At 43.1% G+C, this 23,766-nt stretch overlaps 1 protein-coding gene across 1 annotated transcript in view; it reads right to left on the reverse strand.

The window, feature by feature from the left end:
- The window catches only part of adam15 (ADAM metallopeptidase domain 15), a 168,254-nt gene that overhangs the window by 67,136 nt on the left and 77,352 nt on the right, over nucleotides 1-23,766 (reverse strand). The window contains exons 10-18 of the mRNA XM_080753863.1: nucleotides 14,347-14,418; nucleotides 13,474-13,643; nucleotides 9,868-9,952; nucleotides 7,028-7,176; nucleotides 4,985-5,162; nucleotides 3,314-3,406; nucleotides 2,841-2,907; nucleotides 1,901-2,029; nucleotides 1,034-1,142 (exon numbers count right to left, since the gene is read on the reverse strand). Of these exons, the coding sequence (XP_080609989.1) occupies nucleotides 1,034-1,142; nucleotides 1,901-2,029; nucleotides 2,841-2,907; nucleotides 3,314-3,406; nucleotides 4,985-5,162; nucleotides 7,028-7,176; nucleotides 9,868-9,952; nucleotides 13,474-13,643; nucleotides 14,347-14,418 (1,052 nt within the window). The remainder of the gene's footprint in view (nucleotides 1-1,033; nucleotides 1,143-1,900; nucleotides 2,030-2,840; nucleotides 2,908-3,313; nucleotides 3,407-4,984; nucleotides 5,163-7,027; nucleotides 7,177-9,867; nucleotides 9,953-13,473; nucleotides 13,644-14,346; nucleotides 14,419-23,766) is intronic.

Below are 23,766 nucleotides of genomic sequence, written 5' to 3' on the forward strand. Positions count from 1 at the left end.
TCTGACTCCGCCATGACAGTTTTCACGGACCAATCAGAGTCCACTAGCCGCTCACGCGGGCAGAAGAGCACCAATCAGAGTCCACTAGGGACTCTCACGTGGGCAGAACAGCTCCGAAGGGAGGGGGCTGGGACCGGACCAGCCTACCACGTGCCTCAAGTCTACAGCCCTGATTGGCCCATTCAATTCGCCCGCTCTTCAGGCGAGACGAAATAAAATAAAATATCTCCGGGGTCAGTCCACACTACACATGTGCGGACTGATTTATCAGGCTACCCCTGGACTGCCGTCACGGCTCCCCAGGGTGCCCCGTCACCCGCATTGAAAACCCCTGGATTAGAGGACGAGGTGTGGTTAGGCTTTGAATAAATGATGCATTGTTAACGCCCCTTACTCTGCTTGGAGTGTTGAGCAAATTTCAAACAACCATATTGCTAAAATACCGTCCGCTTCCAATGAATGTTACATCATTTATATGCTTACAACCTGTACTTTCATTATCTGTGTGTGTGTGTGTGTGTGTGTGTGTGTGTGTGTGTGTGTGTGTGTGTGTGTGTGTGTGTGTGTGTGCATAGGGCTGTCACGATTATTATTTGTGTGACAATTAATTGTCACACAAATAATTGTGATTAACAAAGTTTTTGTCGCCGAACACTGGAGCATATGAATACAATTGAAATTTCGGTTTGGCTTTGAAGTTGCACAGGGCAGATGTGACAAATAACCTAAATATACAAAGGAATGACAGGCATATTTAATAACTTTATTCTTTATGCAATCATAGTGGAAATAGCCAATCTACAAGCTCACTACGGATCGCGATGCGTTGTGAGCTTGCAGATCGTTATTTCCATTAGACATTTTGAAAGTGTTCGAAACTATATGAACAATTGTGATTATCTCTAATAATTGATTAGACGATTATGTAATAATTGTGACAGTCCTGTGTGTGTGTGTGTGTGTGTGTGTGTGTGTGTGTGTGTGTGTGTGTGTGTGTGCGTGTGTGCGTGCGTGCGTGCGTGCGTGCACATACTGGCTGGAACAGGGGATGTAGCTGCCGTTGGTCAGCTGACCACAGTTCCCATATTTGTTCCCTTGTTTGTTGACAGAGGAAAAACACACGGCAGGAGCCTGGGTGGAGTCTGGACGATAGAGAGAGAGAGAGAGAGAGAGAGAGAGAGAAAGAGAGAGAGAGAGAGAGAGAGAGAGAGAGAGAGATAGGCATACTGTATAAGCTACATAGTTGAATGTTGAAAATGAGTGGTATTCCCACAAAGTACATTGCTCAAGTACATTTATTCAGTGATTGACTAAATAAGGCATTCAACCAAGCCGTGTACTAAAACATTTTATTTTTAATACCTGTAAAATTAACATAAATCAATGTTCGCCCATTACCATGTCAAAAGTAATTAACAAACTGCACTATAACAAAATGACATTGGCCAAGTATTACATAAGAGAGAGTCTATTTTCACATAATTGATTCACGAATAGTGATTTTTAGTATTCGAATTATTCTACCTCAAAGTATTCGAATAGTCGAATATTCGACAGGACTGGCCACACTGTCAAATATCAAGTAAGCAAGAGGCGTGCTTGTCATGGTGGGGGTCCTCAGTTCAAATATGTTTACTTTGGGGGTCACAGTCTAAAAAGGTTTGAGAACCCCTGGTGAGCATTAACAAATTCATCCACCAGGGGCATTGACAACTGATTCTTTTGACTTCCTATCTAGCCAAGCTTTATAAACTATATCTTTTTTAAAAAGAAAAAAAAAAGCGAATATTCAACTTCGGTGAACAACGTCGAATAGTGACTTTGATATTCGAATATTCGAATATTCTAATATTTGGCGAATGCCCTGCCACAGTGTCTTGTGATGTCGTGTGCAACTCACTGGCTCCCCACAGAGTTTGACACTGTGCGTTCAGACTTGCGCACACTCCGCCCCAGCAGTAGGAGGCGCCGTCCTCGCAGCGCCCTCCGTTCTGCAGGTAGACATTGGGGGGGCAGTACGGAGACGTTCCTGTGCAGTGTTCAGCAAAGGTCAAAGGTCACACTTGCATCCATTAATCCATTCATGTATTCAGTGGTGTAAAGTAACTAAGTACATTTACTTAAGTACTGTACTTAAGTACAATTTTGAGGTATTTATATTTTACTTGATTATTTCCAATTTTCAATACTTTTACTTCTACTCCACTACTGTACGTCTCGGATCCAAATATTGTGGAATCCGCCAATGCATTTAATTTCAATGAGAATGGAGCGTTTTTTGCAGAAATCCTCTACTGGCAAAAAACGCTCCATTCTCATTGAAATGCATTGGCGGATTCCACTCTAGGTATTTTGGTGTGTGGGCACCCTAACATAGTATTTCTATACTGCAGTATTGATACTTTTACTTGAGTAAAATATGTGAGTACTTTTTACACCACTGGATGTATTCACTAGTAGGGATGGAGCTAGTTAATTTTTTATTGATAATGATCAATCTTGCTTATTGAGCCGGACTTTTATCGTGCCCACTATTGAGCGTTGTCTTATATTTTGTGGAAGAGGAGACAAATTCTGAACAGAACTGGTATGTTTTTTATTGGCTAGTTGTGACTGTGAAGTTAAAACAATCATGCAATAGTGGTGAATAGTACTGTTAAAATGTCTTGATCACGTCTGGTCTTGATTGTTTAAACATGATGTCATGGGCCGATATGCTCGATAACAATCTTGATAAGCCCAAAGCTTATCCATACCGGGTACTCAATACATTTGTTATCGAGTTTGTAGCGGGCCTTGTTTCCAGCTCCATCCCTATTAACTAGTAATTAATGAATTACCTGTACAGTGTTCAGGGAGATCGCACTCTCCCAGGGGCTCCCTGCACTCCCACCCTGCTGTACGAAGCTGAAAGGATATTACATATATTAATTATCATTATTACTAGAGGTTTATGCCCGCTCCGCCCGTTTTATAGTAAGATGTCACAATGAAACTTGACCAATCCTGGAGATTGGCTCATTTAGTCCGCACGCACGCACGCACGCACGCACGCAGGCACGCACGCACGCACGCACGCACACACACACACACACACACACACACACACACACACACACACACACACACACACACACACACACACACACACACACACACACACACACACACACACACACACTTTTCCCATTGGATGATGCAAACACAGACACAAAGACAGACGATAGACAGACAGACGGACATAGGTTTGGCTGATGTATAGTTAGATTATTATTACCCGACTGTACCTAAAGGTGCGTGTGTGCGTGCTTACCTTACAGTTGTGACAACAGATTCCATCAGAGGAGCACTGAGCTCCTGGAACCAGCTTACACGTGGACGCATTGCAGCACGGGTCATCACACTCCTAGCCAATCACAAAACATCGTTACATGCTCTGACGCTCTAATGATCTGTCATTTATAAATCTTCTAATCTGGACTGATGCTCTAACACAGTCATTTACAGTAGTGTGCATAGACATTATGAAGGGCAGGTGAAAGTGAAGTGAAAAAAGGGCATCTTCTACCGTTCCACCATACAGAGTGTCATCCAATACTGTGGCACTGTATGGTACAACAGTCTAACGGTACATGTTAAAACTGATTGTTGGACTGATCAAAATGGCCTCCAAAATCATCGGTCGGCCCATCAATCAAGGCTTCCTTGAAAGCCAGAATGCTGCAGTAGTGTTTCTGGCCCAAAAAATGGCAGACGGTCCCTCTCACCCCCTCCACCAGGAGATCGAGCTTCTCCCATCTAGTCCATGGGCCATACGAGATGTCGGTATCCGAAAGGTGGCAAAGGTTACCATGCATTTTTGAAAAGCTCTGTATACAGTATGTAGATTATATTTTGGTATGGTAACCCTTTCTGAGACACAGCTAAATTGGTGTTATCAGCCGCTAGAGTTGGTTTCCCATTAACTTTACTATACAGGAAAAAAACAAAACAAAAACATAATCTGCTTTAAAGAGGCGGTGCCATAGTTTTGTACTTTTTCTGGTTTTCATGTGTCTAGGAGGTTGACAGTACTTCATTAGACACCCTGGTGTGGTTGTTATGAGCAATTATGTATTGCCTTTCTATTTGGGTTTTAGCTGTAGGCTGGCACCTTGTGGGGTCAAACGTGCCGGTCCAAAAACACAGATACTTATTACATCACAGAATCAACCCCTCCCCTAATTACCATTCACCCAACATACATGGGTACATCAGCTGGGTCACCACCCACCATGACAACCACGCATACCAATGAAATGGTGGGTGTGGCCACATAAAAACATAATTTTAACTCTTTCTGTACACTTGGAAAAAAAAAATCTTCCTCCTAGTATAATCATAATACCTGATAATCATGTTTTAGAGGGGGGGAAATCATGGCACCGACTCTTTAAGTAGCATATGAGGGGTCAAACTAGAGGTTTTTCATAATTCTGAATCCATTGCAAGCATCTGTTTTGCACGAAAAACATTCCTTGGGCTAAAAATGGCCCCACAAGACTATGGTTTAGTGATGAAAACTGATGAGTTGTCACTTTTCACACTTTTGTGGAGGCCGTTTTAGCCCAAGGAATGTTTTTCGTGCAAAACAAAAGTGTTACAGTCACCTCTACCTAGGGATGGGACAATAAGCGATATTAACGTTTATCGTGATTCAATATTATCATTTATCGTGTTATGAAACACATCGTATCGTGGAGATTTTAATTTAGCGCGATATCAATTCACCTTTTATTTGCCGAGCTGCATATCCGGTACCACTTAAACCCTCTATAATTGGCAAAAGGTCCTTATAATATATGTACTTGCAGTTTGTAGATCTGCTATGTTTTGGCAAATGTTCCGCCGCAGGATAATGGATTGTGATTATCGCAATAATATCGTAAATCACAATTTCCATTGTCACAATACTCATGACATTGTCATATGGTCCCGTCCCTACCTCTAACAGTCCACAGTCACACTCCTCTCCTCTCTCCACGTAGAGGTTGCCACAGCGCGGCCCGCCCATCAGTCGGTCGGGCTGGGGGACGTTGAACAGGCACATGCCCCCCCCATGCAGCAGGCTGAGAGACAGGTCACTGGCACTGCAGCTGCTGAACTGCTGGCCCGGCATCAACCTACACACGCACGCACAGCCACACATACACGGCAAAGGGTAAAGTTCTTGTGCAGTGCACGTGCACTGTCACACTGCTACATGTTAGGGCATTCACCAAATATTAGAATATTCGAATATCAAAGTCACTATTCGACAGTGTTCACCGAAGTCGAATATTCGCTTATTTTTATTGTTTTCTCTTTAAAAAATATATAGTTTATAAAACATGGCTAGATAGGAAGTCATAAGAATGAGTTGTCAATGCCCCTGGTGGATGAATTTCTTAATGCTCTATACCAGGGGTTCTCAAACCATTTTAGGCCGTGACACCCAAAATAAACATATTTGAACTGGGGACCCCCACCCTGACAAGCACTTGGAATTGTAGGTATTACATTTAATGTGACTCGGTTCCGCAGGTAGATATTGGGAAAATAGCAGATCTACTGCTCACAAAGCCTCGCAACGCGAGGCGTTGTGAGCAATAACTTAATATTTGACATATAAGTTATATTAAGTTATATATAACTTAATATTTGACAGTTTGGCCAGTTTGGCCTCTCCTGTCGAATATTAGAATACTTTGAGGTCAAATAAATTAGAATACTAAAAATCACTATTCGTGATTGCCCTACTACATGTTATGACAGCCCGTACTGCTGTGGTAGTAGTGTAGCGCGCAGAGCTGTTAGGTAGGCCTCCAATAGTGTCTCCATTCGCTACAATTGGTTGGTCTAGCCAGAGCATTGTGGGCGAAAGATCCAATGCACTTTACAAGTCTACAGTCTAATCTTATCAGTGTCCATCGTCATATTAACACATATGGTGCCAACCCCGAGTTTCCCGAGTTTGTATTGGTACTACCGCTGTGCCAACCCCGAGTTTCCCGAGTTTGGGCCGTTTTTGAAAAAAAAAAGTAGTTTTTTTTTTTCAAATTTTTTTTTTCAAAAATTTTTTTTGGACCTCCAGAAATGTATTAGGCATGATCGCGATCGCGAAATTGCATGTTTAACCCCCATACCAACTCATTCTTTCAAACATGGCAGCCATGTTTGTTTACATCTGAAGAAAACATAATGGCTGATAAATCATGAATGCCTGAACGGATTTCCAAGCAGATTTTTTTGTTTGAAAGCTGTGAACAGCATCTACACACGTGGTGCATCATCTAGGCATGGGCGTGCACTTTTTACACAATTGCACAATTACATGGAAGTCTATGGTAACCATGGCAACGCGAGACATTGAAGAGAAAAAATCATTGCAACATAAGTGTTAAGTAACTCGTGGTGCGCTTGTAGATCTGCGATTTTTTGAATAACCACATTTTTTTCTGAATAACCAATTTATATGGCATATAAAGTGGTAAAGATTATTGTGATGCTGTATTAAAGGACAACTTTAGTTTTTTACAACAACGGTTCATATTTTAGATTGTAATTAAAGAATATAAAAGATAAGTGTTCAAATTATTTCATTTACTTTCTATTGTTTTAGATATTCTTATTTCAGTGGTTGGGGGCATGCGTACAAGTGGCTAAATATGTCATTTTACACAGAATAAGCCCATTCCCAAGATGCAACGCAACCTGGTTGGATGTGACTGATAAAGAAACTGCTGGCTTATTGTGTCTAAAAAGACATATTTAGCCACTTGTACGCATGCCCCCAATCCCCCCATGCGTACGCATGCCCCACATTTTAGCACGGTAACACGTGATAAAACAATAGAACGAAGCAAAATGAAAACATTTTAACACTCACTTTTTCTTTTCTCTAATTACAATCTAAAATATGAACACTTGTTGTAAAAAAACAAAGTTGTCCTTTAACACATTTTAATACCTCCCAGACCCCAGTCTATTTAGATGTAGTAGTACTAACCCAGTGGAGGGCTCCATGATACAGCCACCCATGCGTGGTTCGTTGTCACAGTGACACCGTCGGTCTGCCGTGTCATGACTCATGCCCAGGTTGTGACCCAGCTCATGGGCCACTGTGGAGGCCACGCCCAGTACACTCACCAGGTGGTCCTGGAGAGAGAGAGAGAGAGAGAGACTTCACTAGGTACAGACTCAGTGAGCAAAGTCTTGCGATACGAGAAAGGCCGCCATATAGGGATGACACAGTTTCACATTTTTAACAGCGTTAATATAGTCTGTGTCAGTGCTGGTATTATCGGTAATACAGTTTTCAACCGCTAGGTGTCCTGTTCAACACACCCAGGTCGTTCCAGTAGTTATTAGTAATAATACATCTTTTTGTTTGTAAACTGCTTGTTAAGAACGTTTCGTTGGCAAGCTCAACGTTAGGCATTTTGACCCATACATGGAGAATTGGAGAACCTGTTTGGCCTAAACATAGAGATTTGGAGAACACTATATATTAGGGCATTCACGAAAAGTGATTTTTAGTATTCAAATTATTCGACCTCAAAGTATTCGAATAGTCGAATATTCTACAGGACTGACCAAACTGACAAATATTAAGTAAGCAAGAGGCGAACATTGTGAAAATAGCAGATCTACATGAGGCGTTGTGAGCATGTAGATCTGCTATTTTCACAATAGTTATCTGCGGAACAGAGTCACATTAAATGTAATACCTACAATTCCAAGTGCTTGTCAGAGTGGGGGTCCTCAGTTCAAATATATATATTTTGGGGATCACGGCCTAAAAAGGTTTGAGAACCCCTGGTATAGAGTATTAACAAATTCATCCACCAGGGGCAACTCATTCTTATGACTTCCTATCTAGCCAAGCTTTATAAACTATAGATGTTTTAAAGAGAAAACAATAAAACGATTAAAATAAGTGAATATTCAACTTTGGTGAACAACGTCGAATAGTGACTTTGATATTCGAATATTCGGTGAATGCCCTACTATATATAGAGATAGTCCATCATGTCATATGAGACTGCCGTATTAGACGGCAGCCGTTGTTAGGCCGGCGTCAATGGCAAACGGGCACGGACAGCATGTGTTGTCAGACTGATGTCATCACTATGACATCAGCCATCTTATATAAACAGGCCTTCTGGTCATATCAGTGGCAGATTCCAGTTGACTCCCGGACTAAGCGCTAAGCTATTGTCAGCATTCTCGACGGACCTCAATAGATCCATATACCCAAAGGGTTAGACTGGGCAAGGCATTGGAAGCATCTTGCAAGACCCTCTCAGAGGTTCTGCGGTTAATTACACGCCTACGTCCTGAGCTTCAGAGAACAAGCTCTATTTCACTGCTAATAAAGCCAACAACAGTCGCGCTCCTCTCGAATACTATCGCATCGCATACAGTAATATTAACAGGCTTACATAACACTTGCCGCTGTGTTGAAGCATTGGGTTTAAAACCAGAATATCGCCAAACAGGCGCTTTGACCAGGGTTTTGGCATCCAGTGATTGTGCGTTGTCGTCTTGTGAGCACGGAGCAATCCTTCTTTCTCCTCCGGTCCCCCCTCTCGTCACATGATATGCTTGTCCGTAGCGTGAGCCAGAGCCTTGTATTCAGAGAGAGGTGCGCCGCCTCTGTTCACTTCATGGGGCCAGGTCAGGTTTCTGACAGAACTCTGTCTCTATACAAGGTTCTGCAGTGAGCGGCTCTGCGCTACCTGCCTGCCAGCTGCACTCGGGGCAGGGCAGAGCTGAGCAGCGGAGAAGTTTTATTTATGTTTTGCTATCGGTGTGCAGGTAACAAACTCTGCGTTGTGCTCGTGCACCAAAAACGCCGGGTATTGTGACAACCCTACCACCATAGGCATACCTGGCTCCCAAGAGAAAACAGATTAGGTTTAGGTGGTCGGACCAAAGGGAGTTTGACCTAATGACATGTTAGCCTTTGCACCCACTGCGCACAAAATGAAGCGGAAACTGACATCAGAGATACATACTTCCCACAGATCATAACCACCCAAGGAGAGTTTGAAAACATGACAAAAAAAATAAAGAAAAAAGAAATAAACCCCCCAGCCATTTAGTTGTTATCTAATCCGAATGAAATACATTAAATGATGCCCCCCCGATTGTGTGTGTTTTATTGTTGAGAATGCTGCTGCTAGTCCGATTGTGTATAGTGCTAGTACAATGTGCCACCAGTGCTCGGCTGCTCGCTGCCTGCCTGCCTGGCAGCGCACAATGAGCGCTGCAGCATTTTGGGGGAAGGATATGGCTTGTTTTGACCATAGTAGTACTATAATAGTACATTGGTATTTATTTGGATTGTCAGTGGCCACACTGCCACTGTTTCTTAACTCAGACTGTGTGTTCACTTTTTTAAAACATTTTTAAAATGCTGAAAACAGTTAGTCTGGAGCCCTGTAGCGCCTACATAGAGGGGGCCCCTTGGAGCTTCAGTTACCCCCCAGGTGCCCCGGTGCATTTTTATTCTATGTGTTCTAGAGCTATGAAATCTGTGTTCTAGATCTATACATTCTGTGTTCTAGATCTATACTTTCTATGTGCTTTAGTTCTATATTTTTATGAATTCTGAATGAATGAATGATTTTGTCTGGAGGGCCAAATTGTCATGTGAAGCTTGACCAATCCTCAATACTGCATGCACGGGACATGACACGGACACGGGACTCCTTGGAAGCCTATGGGACAGACTGTACGGGACAGACAAAGCCACTCCTTGGAAGCGGCTTTCACCGCTTCAATAATAATAATAATAATAATAAGGGTAATAGTAATAATACGTGTAATAATAATAATAATCACCACATTGACTCCTCCTGAACGTTCTCTGGAGCACATGGACGACTGGGACGCCATGCCCACTGTGGTCCCGCCAAAAGACTCCCCCCTGGAAACAACAAAACGTCACAATGGTTCCTCCAATGAATACACAAACAGATCAATAGTTACCAATCAATCAATTTGAATTCCAGTCTTGAATTCCAGATCAATTTGAATTCCAGTCTGGCTCCAGAACATCCCACTCCACTGACTGACGCCGGCCTACTTCATTTGACCAACTAAATTACCACGCGTGTGCACGCCGTTCACAGCTTTCAAACAAAAAAATAAATCCGTTCAAGCATTCATCAGTTTAGACCAGGGGTTTCCAAACGTTTTGGTCTCAGGGCACCCCATGAATATTTTTTTAAATTCGAGGCACTCCTACATTATAATTTTCATTCGCAGCACCTTATATTTATAGCATATCGTCGTTGTCGTCCAAAACCGCTGTATGTCCAAAACCGTTCGTTTTGTATTTGTCATCTATAAAATGTACTAAACTAGTGAAAACAGCAGATCTACAAGCATACAAGCTTGTAGATCGGCTGTTTTCACTAGTTTTGTGCGACAGTCTTGTATGATGAAGCAGGGCTTTGCTTTACCAAAAGACGTACACATTTGAAACTTGGAGATACAAGGTTTCTGCCCAACAGTGATGATATTTTAGTGATTATGTTGCGAGGAAAATGTTGAGATAATAGCCATTTTGGTTAGAACTGACTGAAAATAACTTTGATACTAAATATTTTTTAAGTGTCCAAATAAATTCCAAATATTATCAAATGAACTTGCGGCACCCCTGGACTGCCGTCACGGCACCCCAAGGTGCCCTGTAACCCACTTTGAAAACCCCTGGATTAGACACATGTTAGGTTCATTGTTTACCTGGCATCGTATAGTTGCATTGTTCTCTCAGAACTCTATTTTGACTATTTACCTTGTTGTTTATTGACTAGAGCACGTGGTTCTCAACTTGTGGGTCGGGACCCCCAGGGTGGTCCCCAAGTTATTTTAGGGGGTCCCCAGATGATTAACTTAATGTGCAACATTGTTTTCTCACTCAACAGTAAACAAACCAACATAACGTTTAGGTGTATAGAGAGTTTATGCACATTTCTAAAGTTACAATTTAAGAACCTTTTAAACATTTAATGCCCACTAGATGTCTCCAGAGCCCATCATAGAGTGCCAACATTGGGTTAACATTGTAAACCCTGAAGCCCCTCCCTGCGCACGTTTTTGCAATTATTTGAGTGACAATGGACGACTCCCGGCTCCGCCCCCTCCAAAAGCTGCCTCCGCCACTATCACAGCGCGCCGCTATTGGCTTCATTCACTTCAATGGGAAATACGGCGGATTGTACACACATTTTACACATTAAATACTAATTCAGTGTTGGACCCAGAGCTTCGAAATCTCTTCCTGGTCCGTCGGCAGGGCAAGGCATGCATTGGAGGAAGGTGTAGTAGCTTACACGGCTAATGGAACAAAACTATGGAACAAAACCGCAGAGGAATATTTGGGAAATAAAGGAATGAGGAAGCCCCTGTCTGTTGGACCACAGATCGCCGTTTTTTTATATAAAAAAGCCGATTTAAATATGAATACACTGTGTTGGCTAAAAGGCCATTGACCCATGACTACAACACCTTATTTGTTATGTAAAATAGCTACTGATCAAGTAGCCTAATGATGAATGAACAACGCAAAGTGTATTTTTTCTGACATGCAACAGGGGATGCGTGCAGGTGCGTCACAAGAGGGGGAAGAGGGACTGAGTTACTAAGGCCCAAGGTGGAAGGGCCTTAATTATTTTATACTTTAGCTATCGAAAAATAGCAGATTATATAAACTCGAGAGTGCCGCGCTGCGAGCTTGTATATCTGCTATTTTTGAAATCCCCAGATGAAGAACATTCATGTGGGCCCGCAGTGAATCCTTGTACCCAGGGCCCAGAATTTGTGCGACGACACCCTTGGCTGTATTTGCGACTCGCTGCGGCTAAAACTTTTCGGAATCGAGACGTTTTAACGCCAGAGATATCATTTATAAGCAATCGACATGATAAGAAACATGTAGGCCTAGCCTACATTTGAAGCAGTTTATTCTGGTTGTTGTGAAATAAGAGAAATAGACAGAGTAGGATACTGTCTACCTCATTCGTCGCTATAGGCTGTTTAAACACCATCATCACAGATCAAATAAATACATTAACACGCCGTTTAGGCGTCAAATTCACTGGTAGTTATATTTATTAGTTGTCTTTCTTACCTTATGTAGGCCTACACAACTGTCCAGTCCAGTGATAAGTTGCTTTATATCAGATGAAGTAGCCTATTCCTTGGTGCTTCTTCATATAAACACATACAATGTTTGTGTTGGTATAAATGAGTAGCCTACACATATTTTCTCAGTTCATATGACTTGATGAAAGTAACTAATATTCCGCCCAGGTCAATAACACTAATCATTATAATGGCATGAATCGATCTAAACAAATAAAGTCTGTGCTGATAATGATGATGGTAGTATGCTTATGGCTTATGTTAGGCAGGCCACTTAATAGATATATAAATAGATAGATATCTTTATTATCCCAAGGGGGATAATCAATAGCTATTTAACATAACAAATAAGGTGTTGATGTTATAGTCATGAGCCATTTAGCCAATACAGTGTATTCATATTTAAATCTTTCCGAGTCAGTGTAAAACGGCTCTGAATCCAGCAGAGAACTTATGTATTCTCTGCTGCTTTGTTTTAATAATAGGCCTACATATTTTTCTAATCTCATGCCAGGTCTTGTTGACGGATTTGGAAGAGATTTCGACGCTCTGGGTCCAAAACGCGACATGCAGTGTGTCTGTGTGTGACATTCTCCTCCATCGTGCTGACAGTGTTGTTGCTGTCGACAGTGTTGGGCTGTCGGACTTCAAAGCAGTAACGTGGAGGGAAAGGTGGGGGCGGAGCTACCGGGAGTCATGTATTAATCGTCATGTAAAATGTTATAATCGTGACAGCCCCAGTACATACAAGTACAAAAAGAGATGCGTTATTCTTCGTCAATGAGGCAGTGCGTACAATTTACATTAGCAAGTTGCACGTTCATCACAGGGGCGTCAATTGGGTATGGCAGGGGTATGCAGCTGCCATACCCTGGGTCCAGGGGGAAAGATAAAAGTTAGTTCTAAATATGAATCCATGAATGTCTCTTTGTCTATCTGTGTGGGTTATTATGTTGGTAAATTACAGTAAAATAACTACAAATACAAAATTTAACAAAATGGTCACTTTCTTTCTTTAACAAGGTATTATAATTATATTTTAGGTATATATAATTATATATTATATGTACTTCTTAAAATAAATATCATGCCTGTTGCTAAGGTATGGCAACATGACTGGTGTCTTCGCGCGCCAACAAGACACCAGTCATGTTGCCATTCCTTAGTTTTTTTTTTTTTTTCCTGAACTGACGCCACTGGTTCATCATGTCGCAAACTAGGCAGTAGTTCCACGGATATCAAACTGTAACAAACTATATGTTCCGTTTCTATAGATACAGCTAATAGTCGTACACGTACATAACGAGCTGTGCATTGTCGTGACGTAAACGAGGCAGCAGTTCTCTGGTCCTCCAGTCCAGGAAACGGTTGAGCGTCTCCGCAGGACTTCTGTCCACGTTGATCTTGTTCCTGTCGCTCCAGATCTCCAGCCCTGTCAGAGCCACGCGCACGTTCAGTGCCCGGTAGAACTGGCACACATGCACGCACACAGACACGCATACGTGCACACACACACACGCGCACACGCACACGCACACGCACACACACACACACACACACACACACACACACACACACACACACACACACACACGGGTGAGATGCCGTGGGCTCGGTTGGGCTCGTCAAGTTGTGTGATGGTGACGGCTCGATGGCTCGGTCAACACTTCAATCCCCTACCTGTCTGCTTTGCATAACAATACTCTGGTAGGCAGGCTCATTTACCCTTATATGCAGCCAGCATATACGTTCGCCTAGCATTCTTTGCAGACCTTTAGCTCCTTTTGGAACCTCTCCCTCCGCTATGCAGCTCCTCACGAGAAGCAACCATCAGGGCACAAGTTATTGCCCTATTACACTAATTACATTATTATACACCATTACACTTATTACACTTATTGCCCCATTACTCTATGACACTATTACAAAATTATTACAAATACATCCATCCATATGTACAGTGCATACAGTGCATACATACATACATACATACATACATACATACATACATACATACATACATACATACATAAATGGGTACTGTCTCTTGCAGGCATGCATGCATGCATGCATGCATTCATTCATTCATTCATTCATTCATTCATGCATTCATTCATTCATTCATTCATTCATTCATTCATTCATTCTATTTGCATAGTTTCAGGGTCTCACCCAGTCAACCTGGTTGGCAACATCCAACATCCGATATATGATGGTTTTATTGTTCCTCTGGTAGTTCAAATACTGAAATATTAAACATATAAAACACATAATGATGTTAATGATATACAATGGTAGCCTGTTTAAAGGGCCAGTTCACCTCTGGGACAACCAGATCTTATTTTATTGTTGTTTGGGACACGATCAACACAATCCTAAGTTATTTCTTGTGTTCAATCTGTGTTTTGAGATATTTTAGTATTTCAGCATGAATGATGATGCCTTTTGCATCATATGAGTCATTATGCTGCATCATATGATGCAAAATGCATCATCATTCATGCTGAAATACTAAAATATCTCAAAACACAGATTGAACACAAAAATTACTCAGGATTGTGTTGATCGTGTCCCAAACAACAATAAAATAAGATTTGGTTGTCCCAGAGGTGAACTCGCCCTTTAATAAACCAGACCGCACAACACCACCCCGTGGTGTAGTGTGGTCTGGAGCCTCACAATTTAGAATCCATTTCCACCAGCCACCAGAAAGGGTTAGCCAATCAGGGCTTTAGGCTGTGTGGACACAGAAACATTCCCCCCTCCCCTCTATGACAGGCATCAAACAGTTTTCTTTGATGTTTCATTGATTAGAGAGAACAGTAACGAGGTCACAGGCATCAAACAGGTAGTTGTCTTTGATGCTTTCATTGACACTAACGAGGTCTTGACACTTGTATGGCCCAATCAATTACCTTAGTGTGCAACCCCTTTGAAGTTCAAAGGGAGCAATTAAGAGCTCACCGGGCTTTAGCCCGCCCCCCAGAAATGGAATCTCTCCCTGCAATCCCAGACTCTCTTCCCAAAACGAAGTGTGTGATAGAAGCTGGCACTGCTAGTGTAGATGTGGGGGAATGTTAAATTTGTAGAAACATTTGAACCAAATCTCACAGATACTAGACACACTAAACACCAGTTACTGTAATATGAAACCGTACACACCATATTAACCAGAACATATTCACACTTCCGAAAAATTTGCAAAAATATCCAGGAACCAGATAAGAATTACCGCAGTGCAGCGGCACAGCCCCGTTATCACGTCCAGGGAGGTCTTAGCTGTTGTTAGCGGCCCGACTTTCAATCCCTCATTCACAGCCATTGTATCTGGCTGCAAAAATCTGTCTTTTTCTGACTACTTTCTCCCCACATCGCTCGACGGCCCCATTTTCTGTGGACTGTAGCTGACTCATCGATACTCGACTCGTGTATGGATTGTTTCAGCTCCGCACAGGGCCGTTTTTAGCTATAGGCGAGCTAAGCGGCCGCCTAGAGCGCCATCCTATGGGGGCACCGAAATGGAGGGAGTGGACCCAAACCAGCCCCAAACCGGCCCAAAACCGACTAAAATCACGTCAAACCCCCGAGAGAGGCGCATTTGAGAGAGCTCGCATAGAGCGCTGATTAGACGCGCTACGGCCCTGGCTCCGCGTGAAAGAAGATGCTTGGGGCAGCCGTGAACGGTAATCTACATACCCAGGGGGCAAAGGAAGGTGTGCTGCATTTGCCCCGACATAAAAAGTTGTCCACCAGAAATATTATCTATGACCCAGTAGGATCACAACCTATATGGACAACCCGGTCAATTTGTACAACAAAGTCCAATATGGCCGCCTCAATATTAGCCCCTATTAGTTTTAATGGGGGGTGAATAGGGCAAAATTTTAAACTGAGGGATATTTCCACGAAACTTCACAAGTTGATCAATGGTATACATATGAACATTTTTTGTATTGCAAGTTTCCATGAAATCCAATATGGCCGCCACAATATGGCCGCCATAATGTAAGGACCCAGAAAATAGGTTTTGCCTCTAACTTCTGAACATGATGAGCTAGAAACGCAAACTTGGTGTCTATTTCATGGTGTCTGACCATGGGAGACTCAATGGAATAGCTAATTTTATTATTGGGTGTGTCTGGACCTTTATTGTGCATATTGCAAGATGGTGGACTCCCAAAATAGAGCTTTAACATAATTTCTACCATGATTGTTGACTGCTTTTGCAAATACAAGCAATATGAATCCATTTGCTAAGATTTATGGCACAGAAGGGACTTATACCTGTATCAGAGATTGCGTTAGACCGGGAATTGCCGGATTTGACAGATTTTTTTATGGCCAAGACCGAAAAATAAAATTCCTCCCGGACATCCTGACCGATTGAAAAACCAATGGTCATTTATCATTATCGCCGTCTGCTCCTCATGCGCAGGCTGCCTGCCTCTCTCTCTCTCTCTCTCTCTCTCTCTCTCTCTCTCTCTCTCTCTCTCTCTCTCTCTCGCTCTTTCTCTCGCTCTTTCTCTCTCTCTCTCTCTCTCTCTCTCTCTCTCTCTCTCTCTCTCGCTCGCTCGCCCCGCGCGCTCCCCCGTTCTCTCTCTCTCTCTTTCTCTCTCTCGCTCGCTCATTTCAGTGTCAGTTTGCGATGCACGCACAGCATGTAAAGGCAAGCCATGGGAATTAAGGAATGCACGCACGGTCAGCAATCAACCCATAAACAAACATACACTTGATTGAAGTTATGAGGAGAGGAGATGGAGTGGAGACAGTAGGAAGAACAAAGCCTTTTCAACTCTCCCAAAGTTGCATAACATGGACGCACTGTCACCACTCGACAGTGAGTATTGGATTAATTGCTGGCCAGATGAATATCAACCTTTTCATTATTCTGAAGTCAAGACATGGTATTGTATTGTTGGCATGAAACATGATGCAACAGAAAGACGTTGTTGTGAAAGCAGTGTGCGTGTGCCACATGCAGACAGCCTGCGCGAACAGCGCGATTAGTCCAATATAATTAATTCCCTTATGCAAGATTGAAGCGTTTTTTTCTTTTTAGCCTATACTTTTTCATTCAATTCGTTTTCAGTCCCAACTATGCAGTAGGCCTAATACTTTAACTGTTGCTATTGGCTGTTTGTGCACCTGCTTGTAATGTATGCATTAAAATGATTATGTCCGGTATATTCTTCAGATGTCCGGTAAATTTTAATCATGCCGGTCACGGTGACCGGCAGTAAAAAATCCTAGCGCAATCACTGACCTGTATTATTCTTGAGTTTGCATGTTGTCAAAATGGCTGTAAACGAGATATTATATTTCTTGTCCGATTCTACTGTATGTAGTTGTAGCAATGACTTCAGATAAAATCAGAGACCAAAACAATGTATCTTAGAAATTATTGTTTTATTTAAAAAAAAAAAGAAAAACAGAGAGAGATTATCTCAATGAAATGAATGCAACTGCCTTGTTGGGTCTTTCACACATAGACATGCACATGCTTTCCAACAACTTCAGCTTCAGGGAAATTATAATGAACACATGATTAAAACAGGCTGCATTATAATGCAAATAATTGCTAGTCACTATCACTGTCATGTGTACCTATCCTGCTGCATCTTGTCTCCAGTCCTTGGCAACGACACCCCAAGTAGCATGCAATTCCCTTCTTCGCACATGAAGTTCAATCACCCGAGAGAGACTTGGAGTAGAACCGCTGCTCCTTCACTTGGAAAGGAGTCAGCTTAGGTGGTTCGGGCATCTAGTACGGATGCCCCCGAGCGCCTTCCTAGGAAGGTCCTCGATGCACGTCCCACTGGGAGGAGACCCCGTGGCAGACCTAAGACCAGATGGAAGGATTATATCTCCAGACTGGCCTGGGAACGCCTCGGTATACTCCCAGAGGGAGTGGAGGAAGTTGCGCAGGATAAGGAAATCTGGAAGTCTCAGTTGGAACTGTTACCCCCGCGACCCGATTCCGGATAAGCGGTTGAAGATGGATGGATGGATGGACGGATGGCACATGAACAGTTTTTCTGGCAGCCTTTGATACAGCTACATGATATTGCCTTGTCCATTGATATAGGCCAGGCTGGCTCTGTAGATGTACAGGGGACTGCCTTCCCATCACTGAGAGACCATCCATATTCAGTGAAGCAAGGGGTGTCTGGCTTCGCGATGTGTGCAGTTGTATCTATTATGGCTGCAAGAGCAGCTCTTTTCAGGTGCAGGCCAAAGGCATTTTCTGTAGGTGGCAGCAGCTTCAACAGGGTTGATCGGTTATTTAGGAACTTGTACACTCTCAGCTTTGCCAGGTCAAAGTCCTCCGAATGGTCAGCTTTTGATGCATATACAGCTATTGTGAGGTCTCTAGCCTGATTCTTGACATCCTCTGAGAGGGAATAAGAGGAATTTTCAACAAACTCCTGAAGTGCAGGGAGATCTAGACCCATGCTGGTCTTGAACCATGCCTTCTTTCCAGTGAAAAAGGGATAGCTGGTGGTATCTCTGCCACTCAGGCTGTGAATAAAGGGCAGGGCACGACACTGTGCGAGTCCAAGGGCTGAGACCATGTGATGGATAGGAAGATATGCATCCTGCTCTGTTCTCACCCACAGCTCTGGAAGGTCTAGGAGGTGGGTGGCAGCATGATATAGATGCCTATATCATGCTGCCGCAATGGGAAGGCAGTCCCCTGTCCATCTACAGAGCCAGCCTGGCCTATATCAATGGACAAGGCAATATCATGTAGCTGTATCAAAGGCTGCCAGAAAAACTGTTCATGTGCGAAGAAGGGAATTGCATGCTACTTGGGGTGTCGTTGCCAAGGACTGGAGACAAGATGCAGCAGGATAGGTACACATGACAGTGATAGTGACTAGCAATTATTTGCATTATAATGCATCCTGTTTTAATCATGTGTTCATTATAATTTCCCTGAAGCTGAAGTTGTTGGAAAGCATGTGCATGTCTATGTGTGAAAGACCCAAAAAGGCAGTTGCATTCATTTCATTGAGATAATCTCTCTCTTTTTTTATTTTTTTTTAAATAAAAAAATAATTTCTAAGATACATTGTTTTGGTCTCTGATTTTATCTGAAGTCATTGCTACAACTACATACAGTAGAATCGGACAGGAAATATAATATCTCGTTTACAGCCATTTTGACAACATGAAAACTCAAGAATAGTCCCTTCTGTGCCATAAATCTTAGCAAATGGATTCATATTGCTTGTATTTGCAAAAGCAGTCAACAATCATGGTAGAAATTATGTTAAAGCTCTATTTTGGGAATCCACCATCTTGCAAATATGCACAATAAAGGTCCAGACACACCCAATAATAGTTGTCCATATAGGTTGTGATCCTACTGGGTCATAGATAATATTTCTGGTGGACAACTTTTTATGTCGGGGCAAATGCAGGTTTCCTAAAAAAAAGGCTGGTTTGCCCCCTGGGTAACATTAGTTATGGCAAAACTATGGCAGCCCAAGTGTTAATAAAGTTAAATACATTATTGTACTATGAAACCAACAACATAATATTCGAGAGAGGGCGAGATCATTTAGCGACCTCCAACCGGGTTGCAACCTGGACAGTAGTTTTCAGCGACCGGGTCACAAAATCTACCGACCGGGTCGCTAAATCTACCGACCGGGTCGCTAAATCACAGACCGGGTCGCTAAATCACCGACCGGGCCGCAAAATCACCGACCGGTTCGCTAAATCTACCGACCGGGTCGCTAAATCGACCGACCGGGTCGCTTATCCACCGACCGGGTCGCTTATCCACCGACCGGGCTGCTAACCCTAACCCTAACCCTAACCCTAACCCTAACCCAAACCCTAACCCAAACCCTAACCCTAACCCTAACCTAACCCTAACCCTAACCCTAAGCCTAACCCTAAATCACCGGCCGGGTCGCTAAAGCTAAATCTACTGACCGGGTCGCTAAATCACCGACCAGGCCGCAAAATCACCGACCGGGTCGCTAAATCTACCGTCCGGGTCGCTAAATCTACCGACCGGGTCGCTAAATCTACCGACCGGGCCGGTAAATCACCGACTGGGTCGCTAAATCTACCGACCGGGCCGCTAAATCACCGACCTGGCCCGGTCGGTGGTTTCGCAGCCCGGTTGGTAGATTTAGCGACCCGGTCGGTAGATTTAGCGACCCGGTCGGTGAAAACTACTGACCAGGTTGCGACCACGTTGGAGGTCGCTAAATGATCTCGCTCCTACTGTAATATTCTAACCATATATTGAGATGCTGGGAGCCTTCATGCAACCAGAGACCTGGCAAAACATTTGTTCCATTCAGTTGCAATGAGCAGAAATCATTCATTCAGTACAGGGGTCTTCAACGTTTTCAGGCCAAGGACCCCTTAGTTCAGAGAGAGATGAAGCAGGGACCCCCACATTCCATATAGTTTCCATCGTTTGACAGCACAATCATCGTGTATTTTTGGATTAGTTTTCAGATATTTAACCACTTGAACCGTCAATACTTGAACCAGTAAGACTCCCTAATCGGGAGATAAGCGACCGTAGGTGGCTTATCTACACAAATAGGGCAAAAATGTGTTTTTCCAAAATCTTCCTGATCCATGTTGATGACATGAGTGGACATGCTGCGTAGTGATATTCGTGATTTTAGGGCAAAAACTGTAGGAGCAGTGTCCAAAAATGTGTTTTAAAAATCGGCCTGAAGGTGGCGCTAGAATAGGGCCATGTGAGAAATGAGGGGTGGGGTCTCCGCGTTGCCTTGGCGGACGAATAGGTACCGGCCCCGGCTCTCCCGGACGCTCCTAGCCCGAGTTACGGCATTTTATGTGCGCTGCAGTGGCAGGGGGTCCTCCACTGGGGGCGCCACCACTTTTGCATCCGTTCTGGAGCACCAGGAGTCGGTGGTCCCCGGGAATTCCCCGTGAGCAGCCCCGTTGGGGGCTCCGGGGGTCCTTGGAGGTTGTAGTTTGGCAGGCAAGGAGTGTGTGTGTAAAATCTGGCATGGATCGGGTCAACGGGTGCGGAGATATAAGCAGGGAAAAAGTGTGACGTGTGACGTGTGAGCACATTTGGTCATTTTTTACATCTGGGGGTCCCCCAGGGACCTGGGGGTCCCTGGGGCTCCGGGGGTCCTTGGAGGTTGTAGTTTGGCAGTCAAGGAGTGTGTGTGCAAAATTTGGCATGGATGGGGGCAACGGTTGTGGAGATATGAGCAGGGCAAAAGTGTGACGGACGGACGGACGGACTGACTCACTCACTCACCCACGGACAGCCGGTGGAGGTTTTGGTAGTAAATGCGACCTACGGTCGCAATAAACTTGACCTTTCACTCTGTACTTAGTCTGCTCTTTTTCCCCTCTACACCAAACCTCTTTGCCGATCTCAAAAATAGCTCACAAGCTTGTAGATCGACTATTTTTGGCCTTTTGGCCTTTTGACCTTTCACTCTGTACTTAGTTTGCTCTTTTTCCCCTCTACACCAAACCTCTTTGCCGATCTAAAAAATAGCCGATCTACAAGCTCACAACGCCTCGCAGCGCGAGGTGTTGTGAGCTTGTAGATCGACTATTTTTGGCTAAAGTTTTCAGAATAAGGACAATAGGGTTCAAGTGGTTAATATAAAAAGTGGTTAATACTAGTAAGACACCTCAGGGTGACTTGCGACCTCAGCGTGACATGCATCTTGCAAGTTTGCAAGATGCAAGTTTCTTTTTCTGGGAATGACCATATGTGACTAGGTTTTTGTACAGATTATCCAAGTACAGAATCTAAGCTTTCATTGTATGTATGTATTTGTTGGATATATATTTGAAGAAGTTATGGACATTTTAAACACAATAAAACCCAAAGTGCTTAAAAAGCCATTTGAATGCCAGGAACATTTTGACACCTCTAGGTAGCCAGAAGTGGGTGTGACAATGGGAGGGACAATAGGTACTTACCTACACCCCTAAATCACTCCCCCCAAGTCAAACCACACCCACAGTGGTATAGCTGTCAACTTCAAATTTACTTTTATTTACTACAATTATTTAAAACTACTATTTAGTAGTAGACCTGTGGTAATATATTGTGCTATAGTGCTTGCAGCCATGTCAGAAATAGTGGCCAGTGGTCTTTTCTACCTCCTCCCCTCCTTATATGCTCATCCTGTCATTTTCTTCTTTTTGTAGTTTTTATTTTTCACTAAAATAGTGTATTACAAAAGTACCTACATTGTATAATTAAGTAAAAGTATCAATACTGCAATGTAGAATCACTCTGTTACAAGTAAAAGTCCAGAATTAAAAATGTACTTGGGTAAAAGTACAAAAGTATTGGTATCCAAATGTACTTAAAGTACCAAAAGTAAAAGTACAACATGTTTGAAAATAGCAGACCTACAAGCTCACAACGCGTCGCACCGCAATGCGTTGTGAGCTTGTAGATCGGCTATTTTCAAATAGCCTTGGTATAACATAGGGCTAAAGTGGTTTATGTATGTTTTAAAATTTAGTTATTACTTTGTAGATTTTGATTTTAATAGTCCAAAACATACATTAACCACAAAGGCACAAAGTTCTATGGGGCACCAGTTTTCGTCAGTCAACGTTGCTCTACGGGGATGCACGAGCGCAACACCGTAACTCGTGACCTATCGAAATTGGTCGCCGGCTAACTGCTAACTGTGCTATACATGTAACATCATCAGTGTTTGTGTAACTTCAGTCAGAAGGATAATCTGACGGTTCTGACAGGCTTAACCGCCCGCGTTGTGAGCTTGTAGAAGAGCAACAATAGAGCAACAATTCCAGTTGTGTATACGATGCCTGCATTTGCCTGCAGCTAGCGCTAGCTAACATTAGCGTTAGCCGTTAGCCACTGCTAACTGCGTGAAGCTAACGCTATAGCGTATCTCGCAGCTCGGCCACTAGTCTGTAGTATAACATAAAGCCCCGCCGTTCTCGAACGCTTCTTGCCTTTTGTGAACATTATATCCAAAAAGTAAAGGTCCTATGCCGGTCTCTCATCTGTTTATTTCATAAGCGTGGAAGAAAATCGAAGCAGCTTGTTGAAATAAAGTTTATATCGCTCATTTTGTCAGCCGGTCCTTTGTTTTTAGACATGCTACCTCCCCTGGTCACGTGGTATAGACACAACGAATAATAGAGGGGAAAATAATGCACCGGCTGACAAAATGAGCGATATAAACTCTTTATTTCAACACGCTGATTGGATTTTCTTCCACGCTTGAAAAGTAAGCAGTTGAGAGAAGTGTAATAGGACCTTTACTTTTTGGACAGAATGTTCACAAAAGGTAAGCAGCGTTCGTGAGCGGCGGGGCTTTATTTTTTACCACAGACGAGAGGCTGAGATGTGAGATACGCTGTATAGCGTTAGCGTTAGCGCCGGCTGTTCCATTACGACAAGACATCATCGCTGCTGTGTCTTTCTTTGTGTGCCCGAGAGCGACTCAGAGAGTCAGATCACGACGTATAAATCAAAAAATAAATCCTTCCAGAATACTGTCTTCTGCAAACCAATAACATTAGCGAGATGAAGTTAGTCACTGAGAGAGTGTTTACACACTAGAACCAGATGCACCA

Source organism: Nannobrachium achirus (assembly GCF_963921795.1).
Source record: "Nannobrachium achirus genome assembly, chromosome: 2".
In the NCBI taxonomy this organism is placed as follows: Eukaryota; Metazoa; Chordata; class Actinopteri; order Myctophiformes; family Myctophidae; genus Nannobrachium; species Nannobrachium achirus.